This window comes from Dermacentor andersoni, chromosome 9 (assembly GCF_023375885.2).
Source record: "Dermacentor andersoni chromosome 9, qqDerAnde1_hic_scaffold, whole genome shotgun sequence".
NCBI lineage: Eukaryota > Metazoa > Arthropoda > Arachnida > Ixodida > Ixodidae > Dermacentor > Dermacentor andersoni.
The window spans coordinates 46,689,787-46,712,652 of NC_092822.1; the positions used below are offsets into that span (position 1 = coordinate 46,689,787).

The 22,866-nt window shown below is 46.9% G+C and overlaps 1 protein-coding gene across 1 annotated transcript; it reads left to right on the forward strand.

The window, feature by feature from the left end:
* The first annotated feature begins 20,027 nt into the window (after nt 1–20,027).
* Nucleotides 20,028–22,637, forward strand: LOC126527977 (E3 ubiquitin-protein ligase RNF217-like). Its single transcript, XM_050175817.2, has one exon. It carries the CDS (start codon nt 20,517–20,519, stop codon nt 22,050–22,052), a length of 1,536 nt encoding a protein of 511 aa, XP_050031774.1. The 5' UTR covers nt 20,028–20,516; the 3' UTR covers nt 22,053–22,637.
* The last annotated feature ends 229 nt before the right edge of the window (nt 22,638–22,866 follow it).

Here is a 22,866-nt window from a genome sequence, read left to right on the forward strand (position 1 = left end):
GGTGCCCAGCTTATTTGGAGCTGAAAAAACAACCCGTACGCTGGCGCGACTTCCAATTTTTTTCAGGCTATGTGATACCTGGTGTATGTACGGAATCACAGCAGTTTTCAGCTGCTCACGGCTGCTAGATCTGGCATTCTCACCGGGGCAACCTCTCGAGCCTTCCTGTTTTAGGAGCTGCCCTCTCAGTAGTGATGTTCTGTGGACAAATGGGAAGGAGAGGTGGAATAAGCAGGGCGCAAGTTATAACTGCATGGACAGAGTCGTCTCACCGAAATATTTCACGACACTCCAGGATCCCCTTTCTGTGCTCCGGCTTCTCTCTTTACCTCTTTCATGTTGAAAACTTGCAGGACGGAGGGACGTGGATAGACTTCATGCTTATTACCTTGTGTCATCGCTGGGTATAGTCTTAGCACTGCCATACGAGGTGCAAGACTTCGGCTCGCTTTCAAATGTTCCACCTCGACCAGCGATATGTAGACGTGTCTGGTCCGCTATGGCAAGATATGGCTTCCCTTGGCTAAAGAATAAGGCAGCCTCACCGGTGGCAGAGCCGCATCCGTCCTTACTACCCTTTAAATGCTCTTCACCAGGTTTGACAATTTTAAACAAACAAGCGTAGCGTAGACTTCACGCCCTGACGGTAATATCTCAATGCTATAACGGCGCTCCTACCCACCCCCACCCCACCGAGAACAGCTGAAATTCCAAACCAATGAGCACGCGCACTCCCTCTCGAGGGTTCATTGCTCGGATCCCACCCAGAGAGTCACGGTCACAAGCACTAATGCCTCCTCGCAGTCCGATTTGCGTCACTCACAGTTACTAATAATCCAATGCAGAAGGCGCCACGCCACCGCTGTAAATGCGCCGCGCAGCAAACAAAGAAAGGAAGCGAAGGGGGAAAGAACTGGAAGATCCCACGCCCTGTGGGAATCTATGTAGTGAGAAGAATGTGTGGGGAGCCTACGAACTTAATGAAACGACCATGAGAGCACCAAGACGTAGGCGGCTGTGTCATGACCTACATGACGCACATGTCATGACCGATCATTTATGTTCGTCGTACACTCTCGTCATACTATGCCAATTTGTTTGCCTACCAAGTTAACGAAACGAACATGAGAGCACCAAGACGTAGGCATCTGTTTCATGACCTACATGACGCACATGTCCTGATATTCATGGCATGACCGATCATTTATGTTCGTAGTACACTCTCCTCATACTATACCAATTTTGGTGCATACCAAGTTAGCGAAACGAAAATATATTTACGTTTGAATAATGAAACAATTCATCAATGGGAAATAACACCCGGCCAAGAAAATAAAGCTTTAACGAGAAACTCAGCAAATGCGCAACCACCTTATGTGGGTAAAAACAAGATACGCGTAATAACCCAAAACGAATTTAGCCACAGATTTGCTCAATGTCATCAGTAACACATGGATGTGTTGCATTCAATTTGTCTCACTCCATTATAATACGCGAAAAAAAAAGGACATTTGCCAAAGTTAGTTCTGGTGAGATAAGGCGCTAAAGATTCAGCGTGTCTGCCTTGTTCGGCGTGCTGCAAGTGGCTCAATATAATGATCTGGACTAAGAAAGAAATTATTGCTTTTCAACGAGAAAAGTACCTTTAGTTTTTTTCATAACTGCTATATTTGAATGTTACGTGTACTCACTACAAATCATATTGACCGCAAATAAAGACGGGGACAGCGGAAGACAACACAAAACTCACTACGCTGGTTGGGGAACCAGTTGAGCGGTATTTTGTGGGGGAAAAAAAAACCGTATCGTCTTGCGGGTAACATTTCCAAGCCGTCGGTGTTAGTTTTGGCGTAAGGATCCCATACAATACATGCACATTCCAGCTTTCCCTTGTGACCTATTTCTCTCTCTCTCTCTCGCTCTGAAGCTTAGGTCTGATGAGGGAGCACTAAGCTGTTAATCGAGTGTCAAGGGGAACCTGTTTTAATTTGTCTCGGAAAGCAAGTTTTCTTTTTTCCGAAAGCCGACTTACACACATAATTATTCTGGTGATTATTATGCTACGCAAATACAATTCACAAAAAGAACTACGCTGGCCCCATACATACTACAGCTGCACTCATAGATGTCCCGAACGACCTAAGCGCCTTTCTTTCTTTTTCTACCGGGGGAGGGGGGGGGGGGGAGGAGGGGTAGCTTAATGCATATTCTTTCCAATGAACTTGATGTTTGCACCTTACAAACAGTATTTGTTCATGTTAAACCGCTAAAAAATGTGTCTTTCATGTTCGCACTAAATTTGCCGGTGGCTGTATGTGCAGAGATCGGGGTCTGGGAAAGCAGAAATGCGCAGTGCCAGCCTGCTGCGACTGCGTTCACTGCAATCACTCGCGACGTCGGGACACGTGGCTTAAGAACTCAGCATCGTGGTGGACATGTTCATATACCAAGGAGGTGATAAAAAGAGAGAAATATCAACCTGATCAGAATTGCCCGGACAATTATAAGCCCCCTTATCGCTCTTTAGCACCTTATCCATTCGCGTCGAAACATTATCAACCGTTGTCGAGACCCGTGTTACGCCCTCATCGCTCCTCATCTTCCTTATCAACTCACTGACTGCTTATCTCTCTGTGTTGCACGACGCGAAGCGTATGAGTCCTCAGAGATCGGTGGCATTTTCATCGTTGAGGGAACGCCCCCAACTGAAAGCACATCCCGCGACCACCGAAACGCATCGGTAATGTGGCGTTTTTGACATTAAATTTTGACAATGCCGCAATTTTACTGATTCCTACAGTGATCTGATGTCCACGACGCTGTTCCACAACCACCAATCCTTTCAACAAAGCCTTCATAGAAGCTGTTCTCCTTCGACATTTGTTTTGTACCGCCGGTACAACGCATATATAGTTAAGACTTGTTCAACTGCGGCGAGCGTGGGTTTTAAAAAAAAATAATTGCCGTTAACACCGCGTGGTATTCGTTACCTAGCCACAGTGCAAGACAGTGTACCTTATGACATGTTCTTTCTTCTCGGTCTTCACAGTATCTGGAGAAACCGCTGGAAGGAATTGTGATATAAATGTGAGAACAGTAAACTCCTACTTTGCTGAAAATATGAGTAACTACGGGCAGTGTTTCAGAAATTAGCGTATGACGATGAACTGTTGTTATTGATGGATGCCCTTGCCAGAATGAAAGTTTTGTGATCTCAACCGCAAGCTCCAAGCGCAGCGGTGGGAAAGTGAATATTGTCAGATGGCGGCAGCAGTGTGTATTGATGTATTTGCCGATTGTCTGGAAATAAAGAAAAAAAAGTGGGTGTTTAGCCCACTGGGTAAGACATTGGGCTTCTTAGCGTGGAGTCGTAGGGTCGAAACCCAACACCGCTAACGTTTTTCCTTTCTAATTTATTCTGTTTTTTTTTTTATGGAGCTCATGGATTTACGCGTTACGGGCAGACTTTATGGACAGATTTCCTGGGTGAGTCGCCTAAGAATGCTTACGCATTTAAAATTCCTGAAGTCTCAGCTCCCGTAGCATCTAACCGGCAGAGACGCAGCCAGCGTTTGCCCGCCATTCACCTCTGAAAGAGAGACCCGATAGTTGAAGTCTTCTCACTGCTCAAGTACGTGCTTTTTCTCTGTTATTGTAAGCGAAAGAATAATCGGAATATAAAAGCCGGTCATCTCACCAAGTACAGACTTTGGCTGAGCACCCATATCATGATCTGCCGCTACACTTGAGAAGACATCCAGACTTCACCCAAAAACCAGTGACACATACATCCGTCGGGGACACACGTGCAACATTCTTCTTCACCATCGAGATTACTCTTTCCCTTCACCGTTCCCCTTCCCCAGGACGTGGTAGAAGTTCAGAGCAAGCACAGGCCGAACGAACCATCAGCCACTTCATGAATTCGCTGTTAGCCGGAGAAAAAAGCCTTAGGTTGCAACGTGTTGCGACTGTAATTGAGCATTGTAATTACCATAGCCCTGACGCTGCAATAGGTGTGCTAAATAAACGAACGCAACCACGCAAGTCAACTCCGCGGTGCTCTGGCGGAATCACAGCTGCCAGCCGGTGTTCCGTGAGCGTCGACGCTCGCGTATGAAGCACCGATAATTATACACGGAAGACGAGCCACACGACGAGCAGCTGAGCCAACCAAGCCCTTCGCTCCGAACATGGCCGCCAGCCCTGACCTTCGGAGCGACGGATTAAAAGAAGGGTAATAGGGCTTGAATAATCGCGCGCCCTCCCTCCGCCTGTGTTCGTCGCTCCCTGGCTCCCGGTCAAAAGAAAGAATACTACATGTATAAATGACTACAGACAGACAGAATCACCCGCTCCCCCAAAACAACTCTCTCCCTCGCAGAGCTTCTCTTTCGCAAGGCCGTCACGATTAGAGCCCAGCCAACGGCGCCGATTCCCTCTCCGCGAGCGATCCGCGTCACGTTTCGAGACCGGCTCAGTCGGATACCGCCCCAAAAGCTCCGGTCAGGTGTTTCGTGCGCCTCTGCTATACCAGGCTCTGGGAAATGACAATGAAAATGGGGATGCCATACTGACTGCTTTTTCTTTCTGTTTCTCTCTCTCTCTCTCTCACTTGACGCTTTCCTTTCGCGTAGCACAATCCGTGCGCGAGATGATATTGACCTCCCCCCCTCCCCCCGGGAACCCGCTTTTTATTTTGTTTCGTCAAAGCCTTTCCACGTCGCGCGTGATCAATTAGGTAAATGCGCGCGGTGTCGCACACGTGCGTGTTCGTGTATGAGTCGTGTACGAGAGTTCGTGTATGAGAGGCTGCGCGTTCTTGCGAGTGAGTGAGTGAGCGCGTGGGCTGGAGGAGGAGGAGCAGGATGAAGGGCAAGAGGAGAAAGGGGGAAGGCGTTCGCGATGCGTCATATCGCAGGGCGATCATTCTCCTCTGTAGCCGCTGTGCAAGGTCGTGAAGACAGCGTGGTGTTCCAACTCTTTTCAAAATACTGTTCGGAAAGAAAAAAGAGAGAAAGGGTTATTCCAACAAATGGCGACACGAACGTTGCGAGCCGCAATGACGACACCATATCACTATAGCGATACCGTATAGCAGGACACGTGTTCAAAGAAGTGTTCAAGTACACCGGCTGTGTACCTTAGGCACTACTAATCAAAATAAATATTAATGACGCTACACTTATTTATTACAGAATTCAGAAAGTTATTTTTGAACTAATTCAGTCCTATATAACATTTTTCGTACATACCACACAATGTATCAATTTGCATTTGCATTGGCAAGTGCTACAGTTCATTATATCATGTTTGATAATCACGTTAGAAACTGTTTAAACATTTGATTTTCTGTTCAATTTCTTCATATTTCTATGTGTTGCTGATTAAGCTGGTCGTATAATTGTTTTATTTCGTGTTCTACTAGGTGTGTTTTTATAATTTCGCTTTCTAATTTGTTTTTATATTTAGTTTTTTTTTGCGCTGTCCTTGCAATAACATTTTTTTTCATGCATATCCCCTACAGGAGGTCCCAATTCAGTCTCTGACTCTGTGACCTCCTCCTGTACATTGAATTCTGTAATAACTTTATACATAGTAACAAAATTTGACTCTGATTCTTGAACCAACAGAGAACATATTAACAAATAATAAAATTGTCACATCTGCGTGCTTAATGTTGAATGCGTATGAGCACACGAAAGTTGAGTGCAGTTTATGATGTACCAGAGGTAATTTGCCAATACAGTGATAACGTGAGGTAGTTCCAAGTAAAGAAAACTATGAAATAAAGTACATCTTCACAACTGTTCGGTTTGAATGCTGGTGTGTTTCGGAACCTCGGCATTTACATGGTTCGCAAGCTATTTAAGGACTTAAACGGCTCTATGAACAGTAGCGGTATCTCGGACAGGAATAGAAACATTCGTTCCAGAATTGTTATCATTTCTCATTCAGTGAATTTCCTTAACACTCTTCAGCTCGACTTTAGTCTCTACAGTTAGGTGAATACGGTTTCGATAATGTCTGCATGCTGGGATAAAGGTGCTTGTTGACAGCGCCCAGGGCTTCCACAATAGCAGCTTTCGGCGAGTTGTTAGCGCTGCGTGCCTGTTTGTTAGTTTCCTTGTAGTACTCGTATTCTACGTGTGCTGTGACCTGTCCTAGCGTTATTTCCTCCTCTTTTTCTGTTTCGTTGCCTTCCTTCTCTTTCCCTCTCTGTGATGTTTATATATGTACAGCCTTCATTCCACGCTGTTCTCGGCTTGATCTGTTCAACGTTTCTAGGTGAAACAAATAAATAGTCTAGCTTAGGCCGACTCCGAAAGCACGAAAAGTTTCGCGTTAGTCTGTAATGAGCCTTTCTTTTGTGATACGCCTGCCAAAAATAATAAAAAAATGGTGCTCGCAGACGGGAGAACTTCGTGATACGCTTGCAGCATACGAGACCGAAAACGAACAAACCTCATCACGCAGGGAGCACAATAGCCTGGCACGTATATGCGGCGAATATACGCGCGAATTTTGTCGGGTCCTTGTTCTGTCTGCATCCGTCACGATCCTTATGCCAAGGCCGCTGAGCGCGCCCTGGTGCTGCCGTAAGGCGTACGTAGATCGCGGCGATGATGGTCGCGTCAGAGAAAAAGGAAACCTTTCGTAGATCACTGTTGTTCGCCCTTCGGATCTTCTGCTGCCAAGGTCACGCTTCTGTAGTGAAGAAAACGGAAACTGAAATTCGGGCTACTTGTTGTAGATTCGATTCTTATTTTAACCCGCCGCGGTGGCGTATAGTGGCTTCGATCGGAGCGCTTGAGGGCGGGCGCGGTTTCGAAACCCGGCCTGGGTGGCGACATTTTGGTCGGGGGGGGGGGGGGGGGGGGGCGATGCAAGAGCGCCTGTGTGCCGTGCACGTTATGTAAGGAACCACGGGTGGTCCAAATTATTGCGGAGTCCCCCACGACGGCGTGCCTCATAATTAGATGGTGGTTTTGGAGCGGTAAACCCCAGCATTTAATTAATTTAATTCTTATGTAATTTTTTTTCTTGAAAGAAGGGCAATCAGAACACAATAAGAAGAAGACGGACAGCAGCGCTATGTACTGGCGAGTGACAGGAAGTTTAAAATCACCCAGATAAGTAGTTTCTGTCTAGCTTCAACCCAACGCATGTACACAAGAAGCCGAGAAAAGAAAGAAAGGAGGTGTTTGTTTGTTTGTTTGTTTGTTTGTTTGTTTGTTTGTTTGTTTGTTTGTTTGTTTGTTTGTTTGTTTGTTTGTTTGTTTGTTGGGCGCATCACACGCTCCCGCTGCAAGCTGGCACTCCCGTCCAGCTGGTTCGGAAAGAAACGAGCCACGATCCCTCGACTTCGGCGACGCGACTGGGCACGAACGTGTTACATGGTCCCGCTCCTCTGCCCGTTACACGTGGCACTATACGTGTGTACTTTTCTATTCCTACAGCCCCTGCTTTCTGTTTTTTCTCGGACGGCGTGCGCTTACGCATGCGGGGCGGCGTGTTTTTATCGGTTCTGTGTTGCATAACAATTGTGCTTTTTTTTTTGCGTTTCCTGCTGAGCCGGAACTGGCGTGACAGTTCCGGAACCCTTGCTTCGCACTATTCGGTGGCGAGAGGAATAATGATCGTTTCAGCTAATACGTTGCATAAATCTTGAGAGAGGGACAGTTGAGGCAATGACCTTCTGGTGGCAACCCATTGTTCTTGGAGGTGAACTTAAGAAGGCGTGTGATGGTCAAGCACCCATGAGGCTCTTCAGTTCTTTAGCACCCAAGCACCCAGTCTTTTCCTCAGGGGCTGCGTGAAATAAGGCATTCTCTCTCTGTCTCTCTCCCTCTCACATACACTATTTCCTTTGCAATATTTTTGCACCTGATGTTCTGGCTAAAAACTGTAACAATAATTGCGCGATTTTCTTATTCAAATAAGGTGTCCAATTTCAGTGTAAACATATTACTATTTACTAAATGCTGGATTGTCCAACTCCCGTCCGTTAAAGCGTTTTCATGTCGTGTGAGCGTCTCGTCGACAGAAAACCGTAAACGGGATGCACGTTAATTATTACGTCGCTACTGAAGGTTTACGCCGGTGGTTAAGTAAAATATGGTGGGTCACTACAACAATATATTAGCATTTCGTCCTCTCTCGCAACAAGACGTCACTATACTCGCGGACAACTTTCTGCGGCTGTGACGGGAAAGCTATACGGAGGCAAAGCGCGCAAAAGTGAGAGCGCATCTGAAAAAGAGTCCCGCGTTTTCATCCACGTTAGCTTAAGCTGGGGAAGAGAAAACATAAACACCGTATTAGCAACAGTTAAATAAGATGTAAACACACCACTGAATGTAAAAGTTTACTTATTTTGTGGCCTTTTTCCTTCCGCGTCTGGGCAAACGCGAAACCGTCGCACGTGGAGGCGGCGTCGATTCAGCGCCTTCGCCGAGCAACCAAAAGCACTGCCAAAGGCTGACGGACTACTTGGCGCAGTAACACACGTGCAGAAGCTCCGCCTCCGTAGCTTTCCCTTCATAGCCGCAGAACGTTATCCGCGCGGTATACAAGAGTCGCTGCTGCTGCCGTACGCCTCCTCGGTAATAACAATTTTCTCCAGGGCCAATATGTTTACGGACAAACTAAACTCTCTATTTAAGATGTTTGAAAGTTTTAGCTTATATGCGAATGTGTTGCTTTTTACGGACCACCGAGTTACCGGAGGCGTGCGCGGCAGTCTAATAATGTGATGTGATGGTGATGGTATCCATACCGACGCCGATGCGGGCACAGTCACGCTTCCTGAGGCCCTAGGGTTTAGAGATAACAATAGTCATGTAAATAAATATGCGGTGGAAATTAGTAAAAAACGATTGGAAGATCGGTGGCTCAAAAGCAGAGAGGTGACATAAGGTTAAAAGTGTAGGAAGAAGTATTTAAAGAGACTGGCGAATTTATATAACTTACAACACAGTTAAACAAAAATAAAAAGCTGAGCATGGTGGCAACTACCATCACCCCGTTTCAGAGGGGACGCTGCTACCTTCCATCAATCCATCCAATGACGACTGGTAGCGTCACCTTGTGACGTTTTGTGGAACCACGACGCGTTAGAAACATTTTTGTTACGTGGGTGTTCTCGAATGAGCAAAATATTTCCAGGGTCCCTTATGTTATCCCTGAGACGACTGGAAGGCGAAAGGCCAAGTGCGGATGTATTAAACGCGGACACATGACGTACATATCCCCCTTAATTCGTTTAGTCTACCTCGCTTAGTCATTCCTCTTATTTCGCTTGCTCATCCTCTTAATTCGCATAGTCATCCCTCCAAAGGTCGAGGGTTAGACTACCACCCAAGGTCGTGTGTTCGAGAGCCTTAATTAACTCTATCCTAATTAAAGGTGCCTTAACTCGCCTTCATTAACACCAGAGGTCTAGGGTTCGACTCCGACCATAGGTCGTGGGTTGGACTCCAACTATAGGTCATGGGTTCGACTCCAACCAGAGGTCGAGGGTTCGCAGCATTTCTGCACCTTTCGTGTCGTCGCCGGGTTCTCGCTCAAGAACTTTGAATGTCGACTGAATGATGAGACGTGCAAAGCTTTCGCCTCAATAAATGAAAACGGACTGCCCGTTAACGATCACGTCACTGCCAAACCTTCGCACTTGTAGCCAAGTAGAATATTGTCGGTAGCTGGCATAATTAGCTGCGTGTCTTTTGTAGTTAAATTCAGCGCCACAACATGGCGTCTCCGACGCCGCCACTCACAGAAACGTCTTCCGTAATAACACTAATACGTTTACGGACCAGCTAACATTCTTGATTAGCAAGGTTTAGCTTGACTATCAACATGCTGTTGCCCTTTGTGGAATGCTGTGTATACTAGAGACGTAAAGGTGAGCGGCCCGGCCTGTGGCGGCACCTGGTGGCGTAGAGTTTAAACAGAGAGTAGTCAGACTTGTATCAACTAGCCCCGAGGACTGGGTTTCCCAATCCATATGACATCACGGCCAGACATCACGGCCAGCTGGTGTGGAAACTTCGAGGTGGCGTCAGCGCCGGTGTTGTATGCTTGACGTTTTTGTGACTTCCGAAGCTTCCACTGACTCTCCAGCCATCACTAAAGACAGCATCCCTCTACCTCTCCTCACGCTTAGAGTGCCTTTTTTGGGAGTTTTACTGGAAGGGTAATTTATTAACGCAGCGCTACTTATTTTTCTCTTTAGTGTTTCCTAAACCCGTAATAAGCAGCAATAGGCCCCCAGACGCACGCTGTTTCCATTGACCCCGTCTTCCCTTCCTACTGATTAAAACCTCTCCCACTCTCTCCCAACTTTCGGTAAGCCATTTACGTCCCCAACCTGCCCACTTCTCGGTCACCCCAAGTGCAAACGACGTCTAGAAACAAAACACAATTCAAACAGTCGCGAGAAAAAGTGCAGGTGCAGGTGAGACGGGCTTTCACATCGCGACGATCGGGCGGGGCATCCAAACGCCGCCTACCTAAGGAAACACCTGGCTCCCTTTTGTCGAGGCGCCTTTCCCTAATCCTGGATTATAACGTGCCACGTGGACGAAATTCATTAGCGAGCTTCTGCATCTTAAGCGCCAGGACAAAGTTTCTGGAGGAAGAAAAAGAAACCCAAGCAAAAATAAAGAAACGCTTTCTTCGAGCTGTGTGTCGTAAAACTTTTTTTTTACTCATTTACCTTTAGTTAACACATTGCAATAACTGTGGCTTATCTCTCCAACAAAGCGCCAGTAGACTTCGACAATTAACACGAAGACCAACTACAGCGGCGCTTTTCGTAGCCTGCGCCGAATTGCGCCGAATCGAGTTCCCCCTCCCCTCCTCTGTTTTCATTATACCGCCAACCGTTTATTGTTTCTCGCAAATCCTTGAATAGTCTCCGGTTGCAGACTCCAATAACCGTCGAGGTGAGTTACCCGAAACCGCGGACACAGCGTGCTCCGCTGATCCCGCTGTTCAAAAGTCAATTAGACTGATTTATTGTTTATTTGCTATTCATTTTTGGGTATACATGCTGGAACTTATGTACCGAAGCGGGGGAGGACGATGTTGTTGGCCGCAGGAGTGTCCATAAACGCTTCTCGCGGAGTAGTTTGCTCTAGAAGAAAGAGATAACGTTTTTCTTTTTTTTTTTTTCTAAACACATGTTGCCTCGTGCGAAAACGCGCCAATGCGAAACCGTTACCGCTTCTGCCCTGCTACCATGGAAAACCTCTTTCGGGTCCTACTCTGCGCGACGAACTCTCTTGAGAAACTATCCAGTGGAATGCGTGTGCTATTGATCAACTGTGCCCTTTTTTGTTTATTTTTCATTAGTAAAAGCATTCCGTTTTGACAGTATAATTCAGACTGTAAATAATGAAAAAATAATTATTTACCTGACGTTGGAAGATTAGATGGATGCTACGTCCTGCAATCGTCCCACTATAAGCTCATGCATTGTTCTGCAGCGCCTGTTCGCCCTTTTCTAATTACTGGGCGCGGCCCTTCCAAGCAGCCCCATATAACCTCCCTAATTAATCACCGTGAGTCGCTATAATGACTGGCGATCCTCGTATATTCTTTTGCTTCCATTTAAGGTTACTTTGCAACTGCTCTCTCCAGTGCTGCTAATTTAGCGAGAAGGTCGCTAAATTCAGCAAATGTGTGGTCTCTACAACGATAAATTTGCCTTATTGGAGTTAGCGAGTTTTTTTAGCGACCTTTCAGTGACCTAAGTAGCCGGTATGTTGAATCGGTAAACTTATTCACGAGCTCAGCTATGCAAGTCTGTTAAAGCCACCCTTCAACACATGTTGTGGGGATGTGAAATATACCAAGATAAAATGGCAGTCACCCCGGAAAATCTACGGGCACGGTGGTCGGCCGTACTGCTCAGATCAGAACTCCAAGACCCACTTTGGGCCGTCCAGCGAGCCAAGGAGGCCGCACAGGAGCAGCAGCTCCCAGTGGCCACCTAGTCGGCCCCAGGCCCGGGCCTCCCAATCGCCGGATTCCAAGTAAAGTTATCACGCCGTATCACAATTCTATGCCTCTTGCCCATTTGGTCCAAAAGGACATACTTGTCACTACTTCTAAATAGACACCGAATGGTTTATCAGTAGGCCATCTGGTTGCATCAAAGCTACTTTACTAGGCAGATCACAATATTGAGATAATATACTTTTTTAGAAAATCGGCTTCTTTTTTTTTTCCTTTTTCACATTCCAGCCGCTGATTCGCCATTGCAGGGGACAATATAAAGCGTTGGCTTAGTTATAATAGGGATGGCGTCTAAGAGCACCTAAAAGACGAAATTCCGAGCAAGTCGTCCTCATTAACGTGACTTCACAATTTTTCGCTAAAAGCGAATATTTTGTTCCATTGCCAGGCGAGTTGTGTCCAAAATAAGTTGCCAACGTGCTCCCCCCTCCCCCGCGTCCTCTGCCCCCCTTTTTTTCTTCTTTTTTGAATAACGCTCTTTGAACGATCAATATTGTCTGGATTATTTACGCTTATTTCGTTCATGAACTCGTCCTCATTTCATCTTGTACCGAACACCGTTACGCTGCCTCTTCTAGAACATTCTGAGTATACATGCTCAAATGATTATTGTTAACGGTTATTGTTCACTGGTTATTGTTAAAGATGCTGATGTCGTCATATTGACAGAGACAGGGGTTGAAGGATGAGGTATACGACGGCGAATTCGTTCCTGCAGGATCGTGGTAATCGTGATCGTGGAAAGACCGTGGTAGCACGGGTGGCGGTATCTGCATAATCTACAAAAGTGTTCTTAATGTATTTCTTATGCCCGATGTACCCGACATTGAGTGTATCTTCTGTAAAGCTTATAGTTGTAATGTTGGGTATATTATAGGGGCCATGTATAGGTCCCCTAGCTCTACTGTCAGTACTATGAATGCATTAAAGAAGTATTTATGTGAACAAGTTGAACCATGATGATCGGATCATCCTATCTAGAAATTTTAATTTGCCTAATGATGACAGGTTACCAATGTCCTCAAAGAATCACAATGATAAGGTGGGAGAGGCAATGCTGTATACTGCTTTCACGTTTGACCTCACCCAAATTGTTGAAGGTTTCACGAGAATTCAAGAAAATAGGAAATCCCTTGTCGATTTTTTTTGTAGGCCATATCAGGCCATTTTTCTTAGCCTTAACAACGTTAATGTTACCAAAAGTAATCAAGCCACATTTTCCTAACTTTTTCACGTGCCGATGACGAAGCCATATTGACATGCTTTCATTTCATCTGCACGATTTCTCTTGCAGTACAGTTAATGATTGCAATCTTCGGGCTTCATTCAGGAAACTTGTATATCAATGCATTCATCGATTTGTGGCACTGATACGCGAGAAAAAGAATTGTGGGAATGTTTGGTCAAGCCGACTTGCTATACAAATGCGGAGAAAGTTAACAAGATTAAAGAAATAATGACGCTTAGTGGACGCTTCATGGGCATAGAGCAAAACATTTCTGGTTTGTCTTTTCAACTTGAAGCTCAAGTAGCGCGTGACAAGGATAAATATTTCGGAATTTCATTGCCTAGTTTTAGTACAAGCTCACCACAGAAATCTTGGCGAGCAATTTCTCCAACTTCAACCGGTGTAGACGCTTTTATGATAGATGGTGTTCAGGTTTCCGGTTGTGCAATGATCTCGAATCCATTTAATAGACAATTTCAGACGACGATGGTAAGTTGCCAAATTTTTTGTCAACATTACCACCGATATGTGAAATTGTCATAAGCGAACAGGGAATCTTCAATATGCGCTTGAAACTTGATGTAAAAATATTCGGTGGGGCTTTCTCAAAAGATATGCTGCATGGGCTTCTAAATACTTGCACATTCTGTTTTCCAAATCACTGAATGAAGGGCCAGTGCCGACTGACGGGAGGACGGCCAGAGTTAAACCGCTACACAAGAAAGGGAAGACACATGCAATCAGTAATTATCGGCCAATATCACTAAGTTCAACTGTTTGTAAATTACTCGAGCATAAGTCATTCATAATTATATTTCTGAATTTTTAATTGCCCATAGTGCAATATCTGAGTGTCGACAGGGATTCAGAAAAGGCTATTCGACTTCTGCACAATTAGCGGAGATTGTTCACGATTTTGCATTGGCAATTAACAATGGTGTCCAGGTAAACGCAATTCTTACGGATATTTCTAAAGCATTCGATAAGGTGTCACACAAAAACTCAATTTTCAAGCTAGAGAACAGGCTTAAAAACTCGCAGTTAACTAAATGGATGTCAGCTTCCCTCAATAACCGGCAGCGATTTGTTATAATTAAAGATGTACGCTCTGGAAAAGCTTCCGTAGGATCTGGCATCCCCCAAGGATCGGTGCTTGGGCCGCTTCTTTTTCTTCTTCTTGTTCTTTATAAATGACATTGTCAGCCACATATCTGTTAACATAAATCTGTATGCAGATGACTGTGTTATTTATTCTGAGGTAAAAAAAGCTCTAGTGATGAGCTAACGTTAAACGCTGCATTTCAAGAAGTAATCGCTTGGTGTGACGCTTGGCCGATGCCTATAAACTATGAGAAAACCGTATTTACGGCATTTCCTATAAGAATTAAGGAGCACCCTATGTTCCAATATCATTCAAACAATACATTGCTCAGTAAGGCGCAGCACTGCTAGTAGCTGGGGGTCTGGGTTACTAATAATCTCTCCCGGTATAAACACATCGATTATGCTGTAGCCTGTGATAGCACTAGACTTTCTAAGGAGGGCTCGCAAGCGCTCCACTCTATAGTATTCGCTTGCTGGCGTACAGATCCTGCTCCTTTCGTCCTTGCTAGGCCGATCCCGGAAGTACTGAGTGCACAGCCGCGCCAATAAAGTTACGTAATTTTACGGTTTGAGCTGTGTTGTCGTTTCGCGCGTTTAACATTTAAGTTTGAGAAGATTTACGATAAAAGGCACGCGCTGTCGGGGGGGGGGGGGGGGAGGTTGTTTCGGGGCATTTGTTTGTGGGCCGCCGTTCTCAAAATTCTGAGGAATAATTTTGTCAAGAATGTTAGACCTGGTATGAGTAACTTTGTAGTGATAGAAGGGTGTGGCAATATGACCCGCATACACCGCATGTCATATAGCATGGCATAGCATATAGCGTACATATGCCCAAATATATACGGAACCTCACGGCGACGGCGACGGCAAGAAAATCGCTTGGGGTGTACAGATAATTGCTATCGCAACAGGCAGTGAGGTTTATAATTGACTTCTATGACCCCACAAAGGTACAGAAACACTCGTGTTTTTCCGGTGTGGCTTGTCACCGGGCCCAACAATATTTGACGGCGTTTTTACTTGCCACAGCCGCAGCTTGTTCGTCTGTGAGTGGGGCACATTGTAATTTGTCGGATTCCGAAATTATTTTAACTATTGGAATTATTATGCCCAAGAAATTAGCTTCGTACATAAGCCTTTTTGGTTTGCATATATTGTAATATGAACCTGGCAACGTTTAACGCTAGAACGTTATCTAGTGAGGCGAGTCTAGCAGTGCTATTGGAGGAATTAGAGGGCAGTAAATGGGATATAATAGGGCTCAGTGAAGTTAGGAGGCCAAAAGAAGCATATACATTGCTAAAAAACGGGCACGTCCTGTGCTACCAGGGCTTAGCGGAGAGAAGAGAACTAGGAGTCGGATTCCTGATTAATGAGACCATAGCTGGTAACAAACAGGAATTCTATAGCATTAACGAGAGAGTGGCAGGTTTTGTTGTGAAACTTAATAAGAGGTACAAAATGAAGGTTGTACAGGTCTACGCCCCTACATCCAGTCATGATGACCAGGAAGTCGAAACCTTCTATGAAGACGTGGAATCGGCGTTGGGTAAAGTCAAAACAAAATACAGTATACTGATGGGCGACTTCAATGCCACGGTAGGCAAGAAGCAGGCTGGAGACAAGGAAGTGGGGAAATATGGCATAGGCACTAGGAATAGCAGGGGAGAGTTATTAGTAGAGTTTGCGGAACAGAATAATATGCGGATAATGAATACCTTCTTCCGCTAGCGAGATAGCCGAAAGTGGACGTGGAGGAGCCCGAACGGCGAGACTAGAAATGAAATAGACTTCATACTCTGCGCTAACCCTGGCATCATACAAGATGTGGACGTGCTCAGCAAGGTGCGCTGCAGTGGCCATAGGATGGTAAGAACTCGAATTAGCCTAGACCTGAGGAGGGAACGGAAGCAACTGGTACATAAGAAGTCGATCAATGAGTTAGCGGTAAGAGGGAAAATAGAGGAATTCCAGATCAAGCTACAGAACAGGTATTCGGCTTTAACTCAGGAAGAGGACCTTAGTGTTGAAGCAATGAACGGCAATCTTGTCGGCATCATTAAGGAGCGTGCAATAGAAGTCGGTGGTAACCCAGTTACACAGGATACCAGTAAGCTATCGCAGGAGACGAGAGATCTGATCAAGAAACGCCAATGTATGAAAGCCTCTAACCCTACAGCTAGAATAGAACTGGCAGAACTTTCGAAGTTAATCAACAAGCGTAAGACAGCTGACATAAGGAAGTATAATATGGATGGAATTGAACATGCTCTCAGGAACGGAGGAAGCCTAAAAGCAGTGAAGAAGAAACTAGAAATTGGCAAGAATCAGATGTATGCGTTAAGAGACAAAGCCGGCAATATCATTACTAATATGGATGAGATAGTTGAATTGGCTGAGGAGTTCTATAGAGATTTATACAGTACCAGTGGCACCCACGACGATAATGGAAGAGAGAATAGTCTAGATGAATTCGAAATCCCACAGGTAGCACCGGAAGAAGTAAAGAAAGCCTTGGGAGCTATGCAAAGGGGGAAGGCAGCTGGGGAGGATCAGGTAACAGCAGATTTGTTGAAGGATGGTGGGCAGATTGTTCTAGAGAAACAGGCCACCCTGTTTACGCAATGCCTCATGACTTCGAGCGTACCGGAATCTTGGAAGAACGCTAACATAATCCTAATCCATAAGAAAGGCGACGCCAAAGACTTGAAAAATTATAGACCGATCAGTTTACTGTCCTTTGCCTACAAAGTATTTACTAAGCTAATTGCAAATAGAATCAGGAACACCTTAGACTTCCGTCAACCAAAGGACCAGGCAGGATTCCGTAAAGGCTACTCAACAATAGACCATATTCACACTATCAATCAGGTGATAGAAAAATGTGCGGAATATAACCAACCTTTATATAGCTTTCATTGATTACGAGAAAGCGTTTGATTCAGTCGAAACCTCAGCAGTCATGGAGGCATTGCGTAATCAGGGTATAGTCGAGCCGTATGTAAAAATACTGAAAGATATCTATAGCGGCTCCACAGCCACCGTAGTCCTCCATAAAGAAAGCAACAAAATCCCAATAAAGAAAGGCGTCAGGCAGGGAGATACGATCGCTCCGATGCTATTCACAGCGTGTTTACAGGAGGTATTCAGAGACCTGGATTGGGAAGAATTGGGGATAAGAGTTAATGGAGAATACCTTAGTAACTTGCGATTCGCTGATGATATTGCCTTGCTTAGTAACTCAGGGGACCAACTGCAATGCATGCTCACTGACCTGGAGAGGCAAAGCCGAAGGATGGGTCTAAAAATTAATCTGCAGAAAACTAAAGTAATGTTTAACAGTCTCGGAAGGGAACAGCAGTTTACAATAGGTAGTGACGCACTGGAAGTGGTAAGGGAATACATCTACTTAGGACAGGTAGTGACTGCGGATCCGGATCATGAGACTGAAATAATCAGAAGAATAAGAATGGGCTGGGGTGCGTTTGGCAGGCATTCTCAGATCATGAACAGCAGGTTGCCATTATCCCTCAAGAGAAAAGTTTATAACAGCTGTGTCTTACCAGCACTCACGTACGGGGCAGAAACCTGGAGGCTTACGAAAAGGGTTCTACTTAAATTGAGGACGACGCAACGAGCTATGGAAAGAAGAATGATTGGTATAACGTTAAGGGACAAGAAAAGAGCAGATTGGGTGAGGGAACAAATGCGAGTTAATGATATCTTAGTTGAAATCAAGAAAAAGAAATGGGCATGGGCAGGACACGTAATGAGGAGGGAACATAACCGATGGTCATTAAGAGTTACGGAATGGATTCCAAGGGAAGGAAAGCGTAGCAGAGGGCGGCAGAAAGTTAGGTGGGCGGAGGACACTAAGAAGTTTGCAGGGACAACATGGCCACAATTAGTACATGACCGGGGTAGTTGGAGAAGTATGGGAGAGGCCTTTGCCCTGCAGTGGGCATAACCAGGCTGATGATGATGATGATGATGATGATGATGATGATGATAAGTCAAATTTGACCACTGTTGCCTAGAACCGAAACCGCTACTGTTCACGCAGCAGCCGAGCTCCACAAATACGTGAGCCACCACAGTGGATTGTCATCACCATGAAATAGTTTTCGTTGTCATGGTGCGCGCGCACTGCTTCACCAAACGCGGGTGGCAGCGCCGAGCCCAGAGACTGGGGCGTGTACAGGTGAGGATGAATAGGAAATATTTGATAAACAAACTTTGCCGCAAACAGGACGACACAGGAGGGAGACGGGACAATGTCGTCCTGTTTCCTTCTCGTGCCGCCCTGTTTGCGTTAAGAGAGAATGAGCGAGAGAGAGGAAAGGCAGGGAGAGTCTGCATTAAAGATTATTATGAACATGCGAGCACGTCAATGCATCTTGCTGATGAAGTAGCTAAATTGGGCTGTTGTCTTCTTGATGACAAGCTGCCGTGGTCCGTTAGATTAATATAGTGTATAGCAAGCGATTGAACAATTCATGAATGTAGAGTAGGGTAAGATAGGCACAGGTATAATTTGGGATCTGCGAAAGAGGCTTTATTGCTGCACCGTACTTAGTTTAGCTGTGAGCGTGATGGTAATTTGATGCACCGCCAGGCAAAGTCGTCGCAAATGGAGATGCAACTGGTCTCGTAAGAAAGCTGTGTGGAAATTTCAGCAGAGTGAGAAAAGCATCGAGCGGCACATAATAACGAGTAACTTATCGCTTTTGGAGAGAGAGTCAGAGAGAGGGGGGGGGAGATAGAGAGAGAGAGATCCACGGCCAAGACACCCCAGCGCAAATTATGGTGGCCTCTTATCATTCGCCTTCTTGCCTTCATAGCCGGCTGATCCCACTGATAACGCGGGCTGAGCGCAGCGCGAAAAGCACGAAAAGGAATAGCATCGGAGAAAAAAAAAACGTCGCTACAAAAGCTCCGCCTAGGAATATCCGGTTAGCTGTTTCGTGTCTTTTTATCGGAACAAATTTTGATAAGTGTCATAATGTCCATATTACCCGCCCTGCTCAAGGCACCGAGAAGACGCAACAAAATAAGAACTAAAACTAACCGAGGAACGCGAATTCAAATTTTACCGGCAGAAACTCAGGTAAATACGAAAGCAGTGCTTTTAGCGTGTGCTGCCACCTGTGGCCGGCAACGCCAAAGGCGTAGTAGGTTGCTAACAACTCTCTCGGCAGGCGGCGACTCAAGTCTTGCAGGAGCCGTTTGTGTGTTGATCCTGCTAGAACCGTTGAGTTTCTCACTCTGCGTTATAGTGAGAAACTCTATGTGCTAGAACACTCCGTTTTATTTGCAATTTGAAATCGCTATTTTTGATGGACATACATCTTACTACATTCAGTTAACACGTAAGACACTCTGGTAATGCAATCCACACAGCTTTTCTTCTTTTTTCCTCTGGAAGCTGGGACCGAGTGGTTTTTTCCTTTATTGCTTCGTTCGTTAAAGAAAAAATAATGAATACCGCACTTGATGAGAACGTAATTCAACCGACAAACCAATGAACCATGAGAAAGGTACGTAAAGTATGCAATTACTTCAGTAATTTAGTGGTAGCGACAATCGATTGCTACAGAAAAAAAATATATCTAAACTTCTAGTTTAGTGCAGCCATTCCAAGAAAAAAACAAATACCAAGTCAACGTCCTTTGTTGGTTCCGTGTTCCTAGTTTATTTTAATTATTTCCCTTACATATTCCATGCATATAACAGATATATAGATAACCACTGGATTACAACAACTACATCATGCAATGGTAACTCGGCGCACATGCAACTGGACTCGGTGAGTGTGACACTGCCGCTTGTCGTCTGCTACATATTTTTTAGCTCGGTGGCGTCATCTTGCGGATGCCACAGCAACGAAACAAACTGGTAGTTGGAAAGGGCGTGCCTGTGAGTGGCTTGGTTGGATGTGGCGCGCGGCGGCAACACGAGCAGCTGCAGCAGTTCGCTCGCCGAACGGCTCTTTCTCTCTCCCACTCTTCACATTTCTCGCTCTCCTCCTCGAGCCACTGCAGCTGAATGGGTCAGCCCGCAGCAATGCGTTCTGTTTACATGTCAGTTGCTCCTTGCCGTGTACGGACGCAGCGTTGTTGACTGAGCTCAACCCGAGGTGTCAGGGGACCGTTATGCACCGCTAATGGCGGCTACGATGCCGTCGCCCGCACCATCTTCGCCGACCTGCGTCGTGGTTCACCGAGACCGAGGAGTCGCCGCCGACAAAAGGCCCGAACAGCCCGGCTCGCGCGGCAAGTCGATCGCCATGGAGCGCGAGCTCCCTCCGCGTCGCGCTTGCTCGGACGTTGGCCACCATCGGCGAAACTCGGCGACCGCTCTCGGCTGCGCGCCGAGGATCAAAAACCGGGTCCGCACTGCTGATCTGGAGCAGCTACGCTTCATCCTGGAGTGCTTCTTCCTCTCGTTCGGCCCCGAATGCCCGCAGCTGGGCCGCAACCACCCAAACTCGGACCCCGAGCGCTACGCTTCGGGCCGTCAGCAACAGCAGCAACCGCCTCCCCAGCACTACCGCCGGCGGAGCAGCGTCGACTCCGGCAGCGCGACTTCTTCGTCGTCCTGCTCGACGATTCGTTCCTCGTCGACTACGACGGCGAACGCCGGCGCCGCAGAGCAGCTGCCCGCGGATTACGACCACGACGCGCTGCTCCGGGAGGTGCTGCGCCTGTTCGAGGCCGGACTCGACGGAAACGGCGGTCCCGTGCTCCTCCGGCACCAGCACATCGCCGAGCTCGCCTCCCTGTCGTCGATGCCCGGCGGCGACGAGGAGCCCGAGCCGGACTTCTCCGTCGGCCCCTGGGGCATTGCCGAGTGCGGCATCTGCCTCGAGACCGTGCCGCTGTACAGGCGGCCCTGCTGCAACTTTCCCGCCTGCACCCCGTGCCTGAAGCGCTACTACGCGTCGCGGGTGCGCCAGAACAACATCCAGATCGAGTGCTGCAACGTGCGCTGCCACCAGTTCGTCTCCCGAGACGAGATCAGCGCGCGGCTGCCTGCGGACTCCAAGGAGCACTTCCACCGGCTCCTGGTCACGGCGAACGTGTCGACCAAGACGTGCCCGAACTGCAACCACGTGACGCGGCGGCCCAAGCCCGACAACCAGCCGCTCAAGTGCGCCGCGTGCGGCGGCTTCTGGTGCTACGCGTGCCACGCGCCGTGGCACGAGGGACTCAGCTGCCGCCAGTTCCGCAAGGGCGACCGGCTACTCAAGGCCTGGGCCCGCACCACGGCCCACGGCCAGGTGAACGCGCAGCGCTGCCCCAAGTGCAAGATCTTCATCCAGCGCATCACCGGATGCGACCACATGCACTGCGCCCGCTGCAAGACCCACTTCTGCTACCGATGCGGCGACCGGTTCCGGCAGCTCAAGTTTTTCGGCGACCACTACAGCAAGTTGAGCGTGTTCGGCTGCAAGTTCCGCTACAAGGCCGACAAGCCGCTGCAGCGAAAGGTCGTCCGCGGTGCCGTGTTCGGCGGCAAGCTCGTCGCCGCGCCCATAGTCGGTGTCCTGGCGCTGTGCGCCGGAGTGATCGTCGTCGGAGTGGGTGCTTTCGCGTTTCCCCTGTACGGTGGCCTGCGGCTAGTGCAGCGCTACCACAGCGTCAAGAAGTCTGTCAACCTCGAGAATGACTCCACGCCGCGGCTGGTCTGTTTCTCGTGAGTCGTTGGTAACCTGCTTGCTGCCCTGTTTATTGCAGGCCCTGTACCGACTTCATCGGTGCCGCTATGTACCCATACATACTGGTGATCTATACCGTAAGCACAGAAAAAAAAAAAGGGGGGGGGGTCTGCTTTTGGCAAGCCCCTACACTCGACAAACGCATTTCACTGATCGATAAAACCACACGGTGGCTCTAATGAAGTCGCGCGCGAGGCGTGATAATTTATGTCCTCTCCTTCCGCAAAAGTCCGCCTACTTCTTCTAACCACAAGCTCTCGTTGTAAAACTTTTCGGTGTGCCACGTTTCCAACAAGACCTATTCACGCTGTTTGTTGATGCTGTTGTATGACGTTAATGTTCTTGGTGTCTGTTTTGAGTAAACTATAGCATAGAAAGAACTATGGTCAAAGTGAGAGGCTTCAGAAAGGTTCCTGCTTGTATTGCTGTGACTGCCTTTGGGATCTAGGACAATGATTAGACAATTGTAGCCACGTTGGTAGTTAGTAAAGGTGGTGCTGTAATTTCATGCACATTTGTTATGCTTTCATAATATTTTATGAGAAATGCATGCTCTTTTCAAGCCATTCTGTTTGCCTAGAAATCATTGCTGTTTTCTGATGCAAATGGATTTTCTCTCCGGGTTTCCTTTTTTTTTTGTTTCTTTTGCGTGACCTTGCGGTAAAATATGCCACCCTATGTCCCAAGTGGGATTTGAACAAATGTCTTCCTGCCTTTGCATGCCTTCTTTCAGTCAGATGGCACTTCATTCTGAATGGTGCTTTCGGACATATTGCGAGGAATGATCTTTTTGCAG

Excerpts from the sequence above, each read along its gene's own strand:
- LOC126527977 (XM_050175817.2), top strand. The coding sequence starts at position 20,517 with ATGGCGGCTACGATGCCGTCGCCCGCACCATCTTCGCCGACCTGCGTC.